Raw genomic sequence first — 17415 nt, 5'->3', positions numbered from 1 at the left:
GTTGGGACAACCCAGAAACATTCAGGTTTGTTCGGAAATCTAAATGGCTGTTGCTCTCCCTTGACTATAAACCGAAGCTCAGCAGAGTGTTCCTGCCTTGGCCAAGCCTTTGCTGCCCAGTGCCGGCCAGTCCCACCACGCCAGGTGCCCCGTCCTTACCTGGTGATCTCCTCCTTCAGAGCAGCAGGGTCCGTGGGATAAAACTTGACACGGAAGCACATGGTGAAAGGAGGCTGGGCTGCAGCAAGAACAGCAATACCGCAGTCACCAAACGGCAGCGTTTGTCTCCTTCGTCCTCCTGAATAACCCCGTTCGAGGACACAGTCAGATATTGCTGGGGGTCTCACCTGCCCTCCCTCTTACTCCCAAACACACCCAGCTGCCCTTGGTAAGGAGGGAGCAGATGGGCACAGGGCCATTCCCCACTGCAGCGGCCATGGTGGGAGCAGATGTCCTCGCTAAAGCCGTGGGGACGTGCCCATGGCACTGGCTGCCAGCCACACAGCCCGGTCCCCGCTCGCCAGGCAGGCTCCGGCACTGGCAAACCTCATTTACTCATCCCTGTTGTTTCTGTCCTGGTCTCCAGCAGGGCCAGTGCCCTGTGCCTGTGTGCTGAGGGGCAGGGCTGGCTGCTTGTGTGGTGGGACCAGTGGAGGATGATCCCACTTTCAGCCCAGCAGAACAGCTTTATGGATAATCAAAAAGGCCCTTTTTCTGGGAGATGTGTTGGGAATTGACCTCTGAGGGGAAAGACCGGAGAAAATGGAAATACATCTAAAAGGAAAGGAGCACACACTGTTTATCTAGGACATCGGCTCGCAGCAATACTCACCCCTCATCTGCTTCACAACTGACTTGGTAAATTCCAGCCAATGCTGAAACGAAAAAGAAGGTAATTAAAGCAACTCAGTAACAAATACTTTCAATTAATAACATTGACTCTTTGAGGCAAAATTAAAGAAACAAAAAAAACCCCAAACCTCTGCTTGAAATAAAAGCCTATGCTGTGGCAGATCTGTAAGCTGCATGGCAGAGGGGGTGGGAGGGGGGCTGCAGCCCCTGCTTGTCTGTCTGGCAGCCAAGGGAGGGCCCAATCAGGACCCAAGCCCCAGCATCCTCCATCTGATGTGGCTGGGCATCGCTCAGCGGGTGGTGAGCAATTGTACTATGCATCACTTAGTTTCTCTTCTCACTTCTCTTTGGATTTTATTACTCTCCTCTTCTCCCTCCTTTTCATTGTAATTGTTATTATAGTTATTATTTTTATTGGTTTTATTTTATTTCAATTATTACATCGTTCTTATCTCAACCCTCGAGTTTTACATTCCTCCCTGATTCTCCTCCCCATTCCCCTGGGTACTGGGCAGTGAGCAAGTGGCTGTGTGCTACTTAATTGCTTGCTGGGGTTAAACCATGACACCACGTTACATGCCAAAGGCACCCTTCTTCACCCTGAGCAACCTCCTGCTCTGGGTGCTCTGCTCACCAGCTAGCTGAGTAAGCAATCACAGCAAAGAGGTGACCACTTTTGACCAGGAGCACCTGGTCCCCAGTTGTTAAAACTGTCCCTCCCTGGTGCCACACAGTTGCACTGGATGGTGCCAAGGAAGCGTATGGACCGGCCACTTGGAGATGCGATTTTTAAAGCCTAAACCAAGGTCCAGTGTGCAGAAAGCATAAACTCACCTCCCTGCAGGCTGGCAGCTCCAGGGAAAGTGGGGCTTTGCCCAGTGGGCTGCTCACCTCGCTACGGCCACAGGGACATGCAGCTCCTGGTGTTGGTGGCTGCCCGTGCCGGCAGGCGGGAGCGCACAGCAGCGCGGTTCTGCTGCGAGGGTGATTGCTCTGCAGCACTGGCTGCAACGACTGCCTGAAATCACCCAGCCCAGCCCCAGCAGGGACTGGGATCTGTAACTGCAGCACGACACCGGGAAGGTTAAGCTCAAGCCTGTATTTCTGAAATTATACTTCTGTGCCATCAAAAAGAAACCATCAAGCTCTTGCCTGCAGCAAAGCCTCTGCAATAGCTGCTGCTTTGATTTGACATTGTTTGGCCAGGCATATTTAGGGAACAAAACGTTGTCAGTCAAGAAGTAGCTTCAGATGCCTGTGTGTTGGGAAGAGGGAACCCTCAAACACCAAAACACGAAAGCAAAATGACTACAATTAAGACAAACACTAGTTAGCACCAGGGATTACAGGCCTTCAAAGATGCATCACTGAAAACTGGATTGCCATAGAAAACTCTTAAATATTAATGTCTACCACTGAGGCAAAACCAGCAAGCAGTGGCTCCACGCAGCTGCACAAACTGCACTGGGTTTTACTCGGGCTTTTCTGGGGTGCATTTGGCACCTGCTGCAGATATGCTGCTGGTAGCACTGCAAAAACCAGTGACGGGTCAAGGCGGCCACGACATGCCCTGTTATCTGGGGGTCTGGTCCCTTGCACTGGTAACTCCTGTGACTGTGCAGGCACAGCCCCCTGCTTAGGAGGCTTTGGGAAGCCTTGGGGCAAGGGGGAGTCCCATGGGAATGCACCCCAACACTGGCAGTGAGCAGTCCTGGGACTCCGACAGCGGTGTCAGGACAGGGAACATCAGGGAGGGTTCCTGCAGGAGATGCCTGCCCAGGTCCCAGGAAGCCACCACAGGACCAAGGGAACCTCCGGGTCACCATTGGTCCCCACCATGCTGAGAAGAAGCACTGTTGTCTTTTGGACTGGGCTGAAATGATTTCAGATCCTCTGACCCAGACGCAACAGAGAGCTGGGAAATGATGGGTAAGGAAACAGGGTTTTTTTCCCCCCTCTCTTTTTCTCCTCTATCGCTGCTGTCCATAGACCTGCGCTCTCAATAGACACATCTCACTTGGAGCAGCCCCAGGGCAGTGCACAGGCTCCTCTCGGCCACGCTTAAAAATTAAGAGGTTTTCAATGACTGCCACGTGCCCTCCCGGCAGGAGCTGTAGCTGTGCCTGGAGCATGCTGCGGGCTGCAGCAGCCGCCTCTCCCACATCACAGGAGCACTGAGGCTCCCAGACCAGCCCCGGGCAGAAGCAGAGTCCAGACCCACTCACTGTGCTCCCCCCTGCCAGGCTGCCAGCCAGGCATATGGCAGAGCACACCTTCAATAAGAAAGACTGACTTGCGCATCAGAAATAATGGACTGAAGTGACAGCTTAGTTCATCACCAGCTTCAATGTAGCACTTTCAGCTGAGGAAATGCTAAACCAGGGCAACTCTTCGATAGGCACAGTGTCCCTGAGCTGCTGGGCTGGGGCTGGCTCCCACGCAGAGGGGTCTCCCCGCTCCCAAGCAGTCCCCCACCGGGATGCTGCTCAAAGCTGACCTCTTACACAACCCTCGTGGCCTGAACTGAAACAGATTATTCCCAGAACCAAAGCACCAGCAGAAGGAGTGTTCTTGGCATCATTGTGCCAGCTCTGCCTCTGTGCCCCTCTCCCTGAGGGGCTCCCACACTGCTGCAGGCAGCCGCTGCCCACCAGCTTTGGGCTTTGCACCCAGTGTGCAGGAGACCCTGGGCACTGACCCACCACAGGTAACAGCAGAGAAACAGCCTCTCCTTGCACCAGCTCGGACAAGAAACAGACCCTGTGTTCTCCATCTGCCCACCATTTGCTTCAAGTGAAGATGCTCCAAGAAAATCGCCGATACACCTCCTCCACACAGTGACTGCACCGAGGGGGTTTCCAGAGCACTGTGCCGAGCTCTTGGTGAGCACAGACTTCAGTAGCTCTCCACCGACTGTGCCCACAGGGATGATGCATAATAATCCATTATGCACAGGGTTTTATTTCTGCATGTGTTTAAAGAGGCAATTCACAAAAAAGCAGGGGAACAAAGAGCCAACACAAGTGGAGTGTCAGTTAATGATCCCTCAACATCATTCAAGAAAAATGCTGCTCTCCAGCACTGAAGAGCCACCACTCCACAGCCCACTGCAAATCCAGCCCTCAGAGGTCGTGCATCAGCGTGACAATGACACCAGGAGGCAAATCTGGGAGAAAGCTGGAGAAGCAGGGAGGGATCAAGACCAGAAAACATGAGTTGGTGGGCACAGGTGACGCAGCAGGGGGTGACGGTCCAGAGACCCTGTGAGAGGCAGCAGCATCATGTGCCCTGCGATGGCTGTGGTTTAGCAAGGTAGGAAGGACAAGGAAGAGGAGGCTACCTCCGGGTGAGAAAGCCACATGAGTGTCAGTGGGTGCCCTGGAAGGGAGAAGCGGGGAGCAAAGGGCTCACATCAGCCCCATCCTACCACAGCCAGCAGCAAGGGAGCAGCTCTGCACCCAGCTCCTTGCTCAACAGCGTCTGCTCCCCATAACAGACGTGGTAAAAGGTGCCTTGGGGAGCTGGAATTGTTCGTTACGGTGGCTTGTATTGATCAGCAGGAAGTGCAACACAAGATTGTTATTAATAGCTACACCTGCGAGCATGTTCACAGCGCTTCTCATTCACAAGCCTCAAGCGCTCTAATGGCAAGCAGCGATTTGACATACGTTTGTGCAGAGCTTGCGTTCCGCACAGGCTTTAGAAGGCATACGGACAGTTAACCCTGAAGAAGTGGCAAGACTCACTCACAAAACTTCTGCAGGGAAATCCAGCTCGCTGGGACTGTGGCACATGGGACCCACCTGCGGGGCTCTGCCCCTGTGGGAGGCTGTGCCACCCTCCACCCGCACCGGCCGCAGCTGCCTGGGGTCTTGGCAGGGCTCCGTGCAGATCCGTGCTGGGAGCTGCACTGGCGGGTCAGACCAGGTCCTGCCGCAGGGGCTGTCAGCTCTGTGCACTCCCACATCATGTTTCACCACACAACCATTTGGACTCTCAGCACAAAGCTGTCGCACGGCCTAATCTCAGTGTTAAAATGTGATTCTCTGCTAGAATCAGTCCTGCAAACCCAGTGTCAGGAGACCTCCCTCTTTGCCTTTGCAATAGCATCACATCCTCTCACTTTGCAAACACGAGATGCTTTCACCACTCACATGGGGATCTGAGAGCCATGCGAGCTCCTCCAGCTCGCACATCCCAACCAACGCCAAGGACACGTCAGCAGAGCAGGGACACTGAGGCTGCCGCTGCCAGAGCTTGTGTGCCCCACCCCGTTCCCCCTCCCCAGGGCTGCAGCTCGAGACTCAGCCCTGGCTCACCTGAAAGAGGTGTGAAGGGACAGGGGGTTCCCCAGGGTGCTCAGGGGACCACGATGCCCTTCCCGTGGGCAACGCAATAACCATGTCAGGGCACCCAGCAGCAGGGCCGGGGGGAGAACTGCTGGGAAAGAGCCCCTCATCACTGCCTGAACTGAATTTTATTGCAGCCATTTGCTTCATACTCTGGTTTTCAGCCACAGCAGCAAGGACAAGTCTGATACCACCAAGCTGCAAGACACCCCATCACCCAGCCTGAGCAGGCAGGGCTCTCACCCTTTGCTTGTCGGGGTCCACAAACCGAATGCCGAAGTAGTCTTTCTCCAGCAGGTTCAGGTGGTGGCAGAGAAGGTCGAACAGGTACTGGCCCTTGGCATCTCTCTGCAAGACAAAGAAACTAATTTACAGAGTGGCAGGAGGAGGGTGGTGAGGCAGAGGAGCTGGGATATGCTGGGTGAGTGAAGGGTCTGAAACTTGTAAAGTGGCAATGAGGATGGTGCAAAGCCCACCAATTTCTTGGTGCTTCACCAGCAGTATTTTCAGCTCAGAAACCACCTCCCATCCCACCTGAGGGGCAGCCCAAGAGCAGCAGGACCCCCACAGCGCACCAATCCCCATTTCCATCCAGAGACCTGTGGCTCATGCCCAGGTGGGATGCTGAGGCTGCCCAGGGCTCAGCAGGAGACCGCGGCATCAGCCAAAAACCATGGCCACTCGGACAACAAATGTGCATCCAGGCGGCTCTAAGGCAGTGCTGCGGAGGCAAAGCTGCCTGGATGGAGCATGCAGTGAGAATGCAAGCGGGGCAGAATGGCAACCACCCCAAACATGTCCTGAATGTCACAAAACACCCAGGGTGTTTTAAAAGCATAAAGAAAGCCGTGACCAAGGTCAGAGCCTGTCTGGGAATCGCCTTGCAGTTCAAGCTGTAGTGAAGCGTTAGGCAGGGAAGCTGTGAATTCTGGGGTCTGTTTGCCTGGCCTGTGTTTTCAAGCAGACAGATCAGCAAGGTTGCAGCTTTGCTGCTGTTGTGATCCCTCTTGGACTCCCTCCCCATAAGCATGACACGGGCCACCATCAGCTCATTACCTTTCCTCTCTTAAACAGTCTCTCCCTGGTCCGCCACTACAGCATGAGTCCAGTGCTGACCTGCCTATTTTCAGCATATTTCTTCTGTGCCCTTTTCTGCTATTGAGCTTCTAGGAAAAAACCTTCCCCCTTCCTTGTTCCTGGGGCTCTTCATCGCTGTGGCAGAGGGACTCTACAGTTTTACACTTTCTCCAGGCCCAGCCTGTGCTGCCAGACCCCCACAGCTTTACAAGGTCCTATGTGCCAGTACAACTGACAGACAGCACTAGACTGAATGTTAATGGGGAATTTAGAAGTATCATCGTTATAAAATTTGATAAATCTCAAAATTTTTAAAACTTTCCTTTCCAGCGCTGCAAAGACTGAAGCACACACTTAATTCTGGTGCTCTGAGCTGTTCCACAGTGGTGCTGGCCCCAGATGCCGTGGTCCTTCCTGCATTCAGTGTAAAAATGCAACACCCGAGAGAGCTGGAGGTGTCAGGACTCTGGTGACACCCACTCACAGCCCGTGGGGGTCACTGCTGAGGAAGGGCTGTGCATCCCTTATGTCAAAAAGATCACCACTGCTTTAACCAGAAATGGTTTTCTTACCCACTAAAAGTTTGGCATGGCATCAATAAGCCAAGAAGAATATGGAGTTACACCAAGGCTCTTCTGGTTTAATGTTTCCTTTGCTCCCCAGAATTGTACCCCAATGGCCACAGAGCCCCCGTCACAACAGACAATTTATCACAGCAATGGTATTTGCCCAGTCCAAGTGTACAGCTGTGCAATGCTGCATACTGAACTCCTTATAAGACAGCCATTTAACTACTCCAAATCTGATCACTGTAAGTAACATTTCGCTCACGGATAAGAACCCAAAACCACCCAGACAATTCATGAACCTCCCATAGCACCCATCCAGGGCAGTGGCTCTGCACCAAGCAGAGCTGTACCTCTGCGGTGGTCTGACACCGAGGCTCAGTGCTTGCTGAGAGTGGGGTCCTCAGTCTGTGTGAGGTCTGGGATCAAACCCAGTAATTTATGTATTTCCGAAAAGCTTAAGCCAGGTGACATAGCCCTGGGAAACCCCCTCACCTGGGGCCAGAGAGGGAGAAGAGATAAAATTCTTCAGACCCTGTCTCTACCCCTTTATGGCAGAGCAAACAGCACGCAAGTACCCAGGCTGACAGGGAGGCACCGGAGGATCCGGCCCCTCAGCCTACCAGCCATCCCTGCTGCCTGCCCTCTGCCAGGTGCTGGCATTTGCAGGACCCTGGAACGACTGTGCTGCAGGTGATGGACACCTCCTTTACCTTGCAGTTGATGGGGGACCTGCTATACAGCACCGTGTCTCAGCAGATCAAAGGCTGCTCCTGACAGCTGTAGATGCCTCCTTCAGATAACACAGGTTTCTGTTTCCCGACAAAATACATCTAACTCAAGAATTATCCGATCAAATATTCAGTCAGCAAACACAGGCCCTGCAATCAGGGACACACACACACACACACACACACCCGGTCTGGCATTAACCCCTTCCTGGGGCTTAGTACTGCATAGTAAGTGTGTCTGCATTTTAAATAAACAGTGCTTCATTCAGAGTTACGAAGTTCAGGCTGCAATTATTCAGCTGCTGAAGTGACTTGCGCTCGGTGCCAGATTTGGCAAACACCAGGGCAGCAACAAGGCGACGCGACGCTGTGACACCCAGACAGTGCTGCCACCAGAGCAGCAGAGCAGGGGCCATCCTGGTCCCAAGCTGCAAGCTGTGCCTTCGCAGGCAGCCGTGCAGGGAGAGCCTGTCCTGCTCGCTCTGCTGCTGCAGCGCTGGCGCTCGGCCAGTGGCGATGGGCTGATGGAGCGTCTTGGGCAGACCCACGTAGAAGTCAGCAGGAGAACTGGCTGTGCGGCACAGAGGGAAGGGCTGGGGGGGATGTGGGGTGGGCAGTGCCCGCTCCAGCTCCAGATGAAACAGGAGGAAGGGGAAGGACAGACAGCCCCTGTGCCAGGGGGAGCAGCAGAGGGGAGACCCCAGTGCTGCCCAGTGAAGCTTGGCCAAGGGGCAAGGGATGCTCACTGGGCCCTGCTGCTCCCAGAAGATGATAGCCTCAACGCAATCACTGACATGAAACCTCCTCTGAAAATGCTGCTGGTGACTGCACCCCAACCTTCTCCCCAGGGCTACCGAAGTCATACCCCAGCCCTGCCCTTGCTCTATCTGCATCTCCCAGAGCTCTGCTCTTCGCTCATGGCATTGGCAGGGCAAACTCACCAAAATACCCAGAGGCAACAGAGAGGATGTGTCTGCTGCCTCTGAGGTTCATCCCTGCAGCCTTGGGCATCCCACCCCTCCAGGGCTGTTCCAAACTACCCCCAAGGCATGTGCTGATGTGCAAAGCCTGACAGCCCCGGGAGCAAGTCCGCGCTCTGCCTTCCTTCACTTCTCACTCACAGAATGGGGTGTGACTCACTCGGACACCAGCAATGCTTAAGTCAAGTCTTAAAAAGCCTCCTGTGGAAAATGTTTGATGGGATCTCCTTGGGATGTAGCCAAGGGCAGCTTTTTGATGCAACAAACAACTGATGCAATGTAAAACACACGAGAGCGGCAATCTGAGTGCTCGGGTGTGTTCAGATGTCTCTCCCCCTGCCCAGGGGCATGAACATGTTCATCATTCTCAGAAGCATCACATCTCTGCAAATTAAAAGAAATAAACCAAAAACCAGAACTCTGTTAGCCCTGTAGCCATGTCCCTGCAGGCTGCGCACACATGCAAAGGAAAACTGACTCCAGAAGAGCTTTGTTTGAGCAGATGAGATGACTGAGATGAAGCTGCAGCAGTTGGGTGCTCCCCATGAGAGCACCCTGATGCGGCTGAACGGGCTCTGCTCAGCATCAGCCACAGCAGCGGCTGCAGGACATGAAGCTCCCCAGTTCCATGGTTCCTAAAACCTCTCTGGGCCAATGAACAGCTCTGCAGCTTTGCTCTCAGATGCTGGGGGTAACAGCGAGGTTCCACTTTCCTGCAAGTGAACTCCCTGAAGAGATCACAGAGGATCCTCCAAGGAGCATCACAGAGACAGCTGCGTATGACAGCACATCTCAGCTGCTGCAGCAGCAGCAGGTGCCATCGAAAGCCAGCGCTTGAGGGCAGCCACAGCCACATCTGTCAGCTCATTGCTTTGTCCTGAAGGCACCTGTGATGCCTGTGGGGCTGCAGCCCAGGACCAGCCCCAGCCCAGCCCCATCATGGACCAGCATCCTGCTCCAGCACCACAGCTCCTCAGGGGGACGCCAGGCACCAACCACCCCGAAGGAATGCAGCTGTGGACTCCAGGTGTTGTTCACAGGGCCACAAGGTTGTAAGGCACCCAAGACGATCAGCATCCTCCTGCTGGCCTGAGTGCCGGCATGGCACAGCAAGCCACCCTCGTGCTCACCTGGAGGAGCCCAGCCTTGCAGCCTAGCAGCAAAAGGCTCGCCGAATCTCGTCTGGCTCATGTTGAAGTAAAACAGCACTAGGTTTTTGGACTCTGCTGTTAAAATACAGCAGAGCAGCCAAAATCCTGCTTATAGAGCTGGGGATGGCTGCTGGCTGGGCACCGCAGTGAATCCCAGCCTGGCTCAGCTCAGCTGACTCACGTTCTTCCCCAATTTATTACCAAGTTTCTAAGCAATTCTTCTTGTTGCAGAAATGGAGACTTAAGGCAGCTGTTCTGGGCAGAAATGAGGTGAAATAGCAGGAGAGCATTGAGAATGGTGCCATGAGAGTTTGCACAGAGGCAGCTGAAAGTGTTTTGCAGCCGCAGCACGGCTGGGGAGATGGGCTGGAGCTGTGAGGCAGCCGTCCTGCCAAACCCATTCCAGTCCTTGGGAGATGCTGAGACAGTAAACAAACAACTCCCTGCAGGCAGCAAGCCCTGCCAGCCGACGGGAACAACGCTCTGACAGAGTGGAGCTAAAGTTTCAGGAATTGTCTCTGCCTGTTCTCCTCTCCTGCATCCCCTTGCTCCTCCTCCCCAGGCCAGACAACAAAGCCCATCACTCACCCTTCCTATGTTGTCCAAATGCACTCAGCATTTGGAAAAAAAAAATGAAAGATTCCCATTCCCATACTCAAGATATCAAAATTGTATTTCAGCTGCAACCAGATGCAGCCTGCCCTGCATGCTGGACCCTCACCAAGCCACGTCGATGGTGCTGGTCAGCCGCCCCAGCTGCACAGGACAGCTGCCTTTGTTGCAGCCCTGCAGGCTCTGCGCCAGCCCTGCAGGCTCTGCGCCAGCCCTGCATTGTGGCCATGCAGGATGGGCACCCATGCAGCAGCTCCTGTGCAGCCCAGGGGCACGGCCACCCCTAGGGCTGCCCCATGCTTGGGAAGCATCCTCAGATGGTATCCAGCAGGGACCACCCCGCACAGGAACAAGATGCCAGTCCACGATGGGGAGAGCAGACACATCGGGAGCAGGAAGGGTGGTAGGGACCCCAGGGCCACCTGTACCAGCCATGTCCCCTTTTGCACAGCTCAAGGACCAGAAACTTGGCGTTTAAGTGCAGCTGCTCAGCTCCAGCCTGAGCCAAAGGCGACTCCTTGGGCTGGCAGAGCAAGCATCCCCCAGGACCCCAACCCTGGCAGGGTTGAACACTCACCCCACCCCACCCCCCTCCCTAGCTCCCTTATGCAGAGACATTAATTTAATGAAGCCGGGAACGGGCAGGTCCCCGTCAGCTGGGAACGCGGCCATGGATGGTCCTGGGCTGGGTCCCCACAGCTGTAGTGCCCACCTGTTCCCACCCCAAGCCAGGTTCCTTCAGGCACCCCTCACCCACCACCCTGCTGCAGCTGCACCCGGGGGTGCGGAGCAAAGCACCAGCCAAGCTGGCCAGCATGCAATGGTCACCAGCACTGCTGGCCGCTGCTTGGGAAACGAGGTCGCTCATTTATGAGCCTGAATACAGATTTAGGTGCTGAACTTGGAAAACCGTGGCCTAGATTGTGCTTTATTAATAGGCTAATTGAGCCTCTGCGTGTATCATCCATCACTGTCAAATACAATCACTGCCCGGTACAGGCTGTGCGCCCAGCTCAGGTACAAGGGCACAGAATGGAAAGGAATACTGAAACCTGCCAGAATCCAAATCCCTTTTGGATTGTTCTTTCACTAAATAATAGCAATTTTTTCAATGTTATGGAAACAAGTTATTGTTCTTTCATTAAATAATAGTAATTTTTTTCAACGAGAACTGAAGCAGCAGCATGGAGCTTGAGAAGAGAGAAAGTGCAGCAGCATCTTGAGAGCAGCAGAACGAACACCCGAGCCTGGCTTGCCTATTAGGCACGAAATAACCTTCCCAGATCAGCTGTAACACGCATTAGGAAGGCTGGACTTCCTCCTGCATTATATAGAAAATAGTTACAACAACCAATTTTCTTTCCTTCCCATAGAAAAGATTACTTTGCAGGCTGAACTAAAGGGACATCTGACACAGCCACAGAGTTTAAAACAACTCACCACATAACAGGAACTGGAGTTGCATAAAGACATACTTGTAAATTATTCCCAATTAGACCTGAAGGCTTGGAACAGACACAGCTGCGGAGACACGTGCGCTCTCCCTTTCCCCTCTGCTGCCAGCAGTGGGTCGCACATCTGTCTGCTCCGCCCAGGAGCCAGCCGGGCACGCTGCCCATCGCGCTGCAGCAACGTGGGCTGCTAATTGAACTTTTACGCTTAGGAAAGTCTATTACGGACAACCATTATGGAAAACACCGGAAGAAGCTGCAAAAACATGAACCTTTCTAGCCAGATGAGAACAGCAGAGGGGATGATTTTGCAACCCCCAGCATCACACCCCTCCTCACCTCCCAGAGCCAGTTTTGCTGGGATTTGCTCCCGGCTCTTCTCCCTTTCCCTACCCATGCCCTGAATTAGCACTAACGTCTTCACAATGCTTTCCTCTGCAGTTTTAACACAGAGCAATCTCCACAAAGGACAGATCAGACATCCCCCCCAAGTCCAAGAGAATATGATGGAAGTATAAAAAAAACCCGCAAATGGCATTACAGGGGGAAATGCCTTCTCTTTGATCTAACTTGAATTAAACATATTCTAAATTAATCATTATAAGTATGTCTTTCAGGAAATTATCTGCACTGTCTTTACAAATCACAACTTAAAAAAAGCTCTCTATTGCATAATATCAGCTTAAATATTCTATGTTTTGATCTTTATAGGTTCTTATAAAGTAAGACTTTATCTGTATTAAGGTTTGCAAATTTTTGAGGTCAGCCTTTCAGGGTACAGCAGTCTAATGGAGAGACTACTGCTGGCTGCACCGTTAGCAATCCCTGCTTGCACACACCAGGAACGCCACATGCCAAGCTCACTTGCACCATACAAAGGTAACTGCCTCCGAATACTAACACCTGCTAATGACTTTTCTCTGTCTTAAACTTCTGCGACATATAAAAACTTAAGGAATCATTGTTAAGCATAGTATATTCAGACATCTGGATGCCGTAGGGTGGCATATTTCTGTAATTAATTTCAATTGTGTGATTGAGCAGGACAATAAGGAGCATTCCCAGTGGAGGCTGGTTTGCAGAGGCAGCGCAGTGGCTGTGCCAGGAGCCAGCACGGCCATGCTGATGCTGTGCTGCTGGCTGCTGCTTCCAGTGCAGAGCTGCAGAGGATAACATGGATTGCCAGTCACTTGTGACGCACCACACTGAATTGTTCCGATTCATAATAGTCCCTAATTTTGCCTAGTCTTGTGTTAAATGAGATGAAGATGTGCCATTGCTCGCAGAAGGCTGCATTACGGCACAGGCAGGCAGAAAATCTGCAAACCTTAATTTTTCTGTGATGGTCCCTGCAGCCGCATCATACATTGCCCCGAAACACAAAAGAAACCAGAATGGGTTTGGGTCTGCAGGGCAGTGTGGGGCAATGTCCTCGAGGGTCTGACTCCACTCAGCTCGGCTCCCACATCCTCCCTCACACCCGATCTTGTCCAAGGGTACTGGGATGTCACTCGGACCAGACCTCATGGCACTCCCCATTTCTATGGGATCTCCGGAGCCCCAAGCACACCCCAGTACCCCCACTCACAGCCTTGCTGGACCAACCGAGCTCATTAGGGCAGCAGGTGAACTTTGAGGACAGGCTCTGGGACAAGACCCTTGTGGGGCTGAAAGGGCTCAGAGGTGTACATTGCCTTGAGATACAGCTACATGCACTCTTGGCAGGGACCACAGCAGCCGCGCTCAGCTGCCCTGCATCCATCCAACCCCCTTGCGCAGCATGCACAAAGCCCCCCTGGGGACACCCCACGGCCATCCAGCCCCACGCACATGTTGCTGCTCATGAGCTCATCTGTGTCCGTGGGTGCAGGCTCAGCCCTGCTGTGCCAGCCTTGCCTGCTGCTGGCCAGGGAACGGCAGCTGCCTGGCTGTGCTCCCCTCCTGCCGCCCGGGCCAAACTGGGGTGCGCTGTCCTGCGCAGCAGAGGAGCTGGCTGAGGAACAAACCCTGGGAGGGGGATGCTGCCATGGGAGAGAGGAGCAATGCTGGCTCCGGGAATCCATCGCTACCCCATGCCACTCCTCACAAAACACTTCAGAGCTGTCCAGCTCTGCAGCATCTTTATGAGGTACCCGAGAAGCATTAACATGTCAGCAACAGCTTAATACAGAGATTTACTGCTCTCTGCTTGGGAAGGAGATAGGTGCATCAGTGGCCTGAGGAACAAGATCTTCCAGGGAGTTTTATGATCCCTTTTTATGGGGGAGACAGAAAGACAGCACTGTGCTGATGGCAGGGAGATCCTGCCAAGATTTTCCAGTGGCAAACACACCCATCCCACAGCTCAGTGATGGGAACCTCACTGTGCAGACTGCAGGGTCTGCTTCTCAGAGCTCAATGAACTTCAGTTGGGATCCATCTGGCCCTAGACCTGCGGCATGGCAGCAAGGATGCTGCCAGCCCAGAATCGTGGTCCCCCTTCCTGGCACAGTGCAGAGGAGCCCCAGAGTGCTTTGCCATGCCGAGCGTCAGCATCTGTAAAGTTTTCTAATATGAAAAGTGCAGAATGCTGGAATTTGGCACCCATTACAGCAAAAAAAGTTTTGCGTGATGTACTGCAAAACCGAAACAAGGTTTCTGCAGGGAGATAAGCACCTCCAGCACTATCAAACAGAAGAATCCCAGATATTTTTAAACTTAAAGATTAAAGTAACCTTGCATTCTTAGCTTTTTAAGCTTCTCAGCCAAAATTAGGGTCATCCATAACCCCCCAAAAAAGAGATATTTAAAAATAGCAGCTCATCTACAAATGAAAGGTGTGCCTCACGTTAAGCAGGAGCATTCCCGGTCCCACGAGCACAGCAGCTCATGCCCCAGCCATGCTCCAGAGCTGTGAACCTGCTGCAGCAAGGGATGGCTTTGCATTTCAGGATGAGGCCCAGGTCTCTCCTAAAGGCTTACTTGTAGAGAGACTGGTAGCACAGCCACTCTTTTTAAACCATTTACCATGTGCAATGACAATTTTTTTTTCACTCCTGCTTCTTAATCAGGTATCATGTGGCATCAAGCCCAAAGCCATATAAAAGTGTAATAAGCTAAGCTCCCCCATTAGCCCAATAAGCTCCCAGCACTGCCACGCAAACCTGCCATCCCCACAACCAACGCCAGACCAGTAAAACCAGTTTCCATGATGAGGTGGAGCACAACCAGCTCCTTCACCAGCCTGGCACCTTCCCACAGCCAGCCAGTCCTGCCAATGACCCCATGCACGGGGACGTCACGACACATCTGCTGGAAAACCCTCATCAGCAAACCTTAAAAGCACTTCTTACAAGGGGAAGGCGAGGGTTGGGTACCATGTACTCACTCCACTGTCACCTCACCCAGCGGTCTTGTGGCATAGGACATCTCAGAAACCCCCCAGAGGGCAGGGTCTACCTGTCTCCTTCAGTGAGCAAACCTCTGCTCTGAGATACGAAACAGGCTGGCTCATGCTTCGCTGGGCTCCTCACAAAGGTCCTGCCCCAGCCAGGAGCCCAGAGCCAGCAGAGCAGCCAGTCCCAGGGAGGGGACGATGGCAGGGGCAAGCCCAGTGAAGCAGCTGATCCCCCCAGCCACTGCGTTCACATCACAGCCAAGGCTCTGCAAAGCAGACGAGCATGAGCTGCAGTCATGGGGAGATGCTGGAAGTATACTCGCTCCAGACTGAAAGAAAAAGCAGGAGATTATTTGCATTATTCAAGTAGGCTCGATGCATGCCTTGCATGGCAGAGAAGCTCCTGGGAAGCATTTCTCACAGTCATGGGCTGCAGGGCTGCTGGGAGCAAAACGGAGGGGCTGGAGGCCTTCTGTCTCCTGCCCGGGGAAAAAGGAAAATATGTCAGCAGAAGCTGTGGGGCATCCCACATCACCCTGTGAGCAGGGGGAGAGAGACAGGTCGGATGGCCAGAGGCACAGACAAGTTCAAAGCTGCTCGGCGTGGGCTGGGAAAAGCTGGGGAGCGGTAGTGACAACTCTGCTGGACCTCAGCCTGATCAACCACCCCGGAGAGTCACCAGAGATCGCTCCAAACTGCATAATAGCAGATTCCCTCTTGTGTAATAATTTTGCCTTTCCTTCCATGCAAACTGGTGGGCACCTCTCCTCTGCTGCTCCAGCAGCTCAAGGCAGAAAGGGGGTTCAGAGCCCCAGGCAGCCTGTCTGACTGGGCTTGCACCCCCAGTGCCTGGGCAGGGCTGGATCGGCTCCATGGATGTGGCCAAAAAGGACTGGTGAGGGGCAGGACCAGGGCTGAAGAGGGGCACCAGGGCTTTGCAACCTGCCAGGCTGAGCTCCCCATCAGCCAGCTCCAGTTCAGCCATTTACAGAGCATCACCCTCTCCTGCCAGCACATGGCTGGGACCCCAGTGAGCAGCAGCACCCCAAGCCTGTGGGACAAGGGAGCCCAATCGGCCCCAGGGCTGCGGGAAAATGCCTGTTCACCCAGAGCAGCACCAGCCACCGCCAGCCCCAACCCAACCTTGCCAGATTCCCAGCCCCGTCACAACGTTTGTGCTTCTGGAGCTGCAACAACAAATTCCCCACAGCCGCTCCACGGATTAAGCGCAGGATTTACAGAAAAAATAGCAGCAGTTGAAAGTTGCTCCTTTCTGCACTATTTGGTTTAGAAATCGCATTGTGGGGCTGGCCATTCCTCCCTGCTTCCTGAGCTTAAAGGAAGATTATTTTTTAAAGGAAACTGTCAAAAAAGTCTATTTTACAAAGTGAAGTTTAAGCTTAAGTCTCTGGCAGCAACATCTGAGCTGGGAGAGATCAAAGACCCACCAGCTCCACTGCCAACATGAAGAGATTTTCACTAGCAATTTGACTGCAATATTGTCGCTTAAATGCTTCATTTTCAAAATTCGGCATTGTATTGTACAAGCCTGGGATTTATTATCCCTCGGACAAAGTTAATGTTCACTTTGCAGACAGGGCAAAGTTCTCCTAACTGACAGCTCTCTCAGCCCTCAAAGTAAGCCAGTGTCTCATCTGAGCTAAGGTACAAGGAGGAAATGAGCGAAAATATGCCTGAGTATTCATTTCTAGACAGGGAACAAGCAGCTCAGAAAGCTGTGACTGTGCCTGGAGCAGAGTGCTCATGCCTGCAAGCCTCTAACAGGGTGCATTATCTGCAGCAACCCTTCCCTCCCTACAGCCCCCCAAGGAGGCACAGTGGGGGGGCAGCCTCAGCACCAGCCTGGAAGGTCCCCCCCCCCACCAATGTGAGCCAGGTGTCCCCCAGGGGAACGGCACACTTCCCAAGAGGGCAGGGCACCATGCAGGTGTTGCACCATCTCCTGCAGGTCCTGAGCCCACCCTCCTGCAGTCCTGCCCTGTCCCCCACTCCCTGACCCTGCTCCCATCACCACAGAAAGAAGCATTTTTAATATTATCACCCACTATTCTGATTTATTATTACTGGCTATTTTGCTACTATTACATCAGCTGATGCACTTGCTCCACATAAGCAGGGCACTGGGATGTGCACGGCACCGGACCTTGCTGCTGCGAGGAGGGGAGTGGGGTCACCCACCCTGCCCACAACACCTTCAACCCAAACACACGGAGAAGCTGGCCAGCAGCAAGAGCTCAGTAAAAGGCTGC

The 17415-nt window shown here is 53.3% G+C and overlaps 1 protein-coding gene across 4 annotated transcripts in view; it reads right to left on the bottom strand.

Moving 5' to 3' along the window:
- FRMD5 (FERM domain containing 5) overlaps positions 1-17415 on the bottom strand; it is a 112640-nt gene that overhangs the window by 22965 nt on the left and 72260 nt on the right. For 2 of the 4 annotated variants that reach the window (XM_056346870.1, XM_056346872.1), the window contains exons 2-4: positions 5445-5549; positions 833-875; positions 160-298 (exon numbers count right to left, since the gene is read on the bottom strand). In XM_056346870.1, the coding sequence (XP_056202845.1) occupies positions 160-298; positions 833-875; positions 5445-5549 (287 nt within the window). The remainder of the gene's footprint in view (positions 1-159; positions 299-832; positions 876-5444; positions 5550-17415) is intronic. The other 2 variants (XM_056346871.1, XM_056346873.1) reach the window with 1 other exon arrangement.

Source organism: Falco biarmicus, chromosome 7, assembly GCF_023638135.1.
Source record: "Falco biarmicus isolate bFalBia1 chromosome 7, bFalBia1.pri, whole genome shotgun sequence".
In the NCBI taxonomy this organism is placed as follows: domain Eukaryota; kingdom Metazoa; phylum Chordata; class Aves; order Falconiformes; family Falconidae; genus Falco; species Falco biarmicus.
The sequence above is the reverse complement of the archived record's forward strand: the minus strand, read 5'-3'. Positions and strand labels throughout refer to the sequence as shown.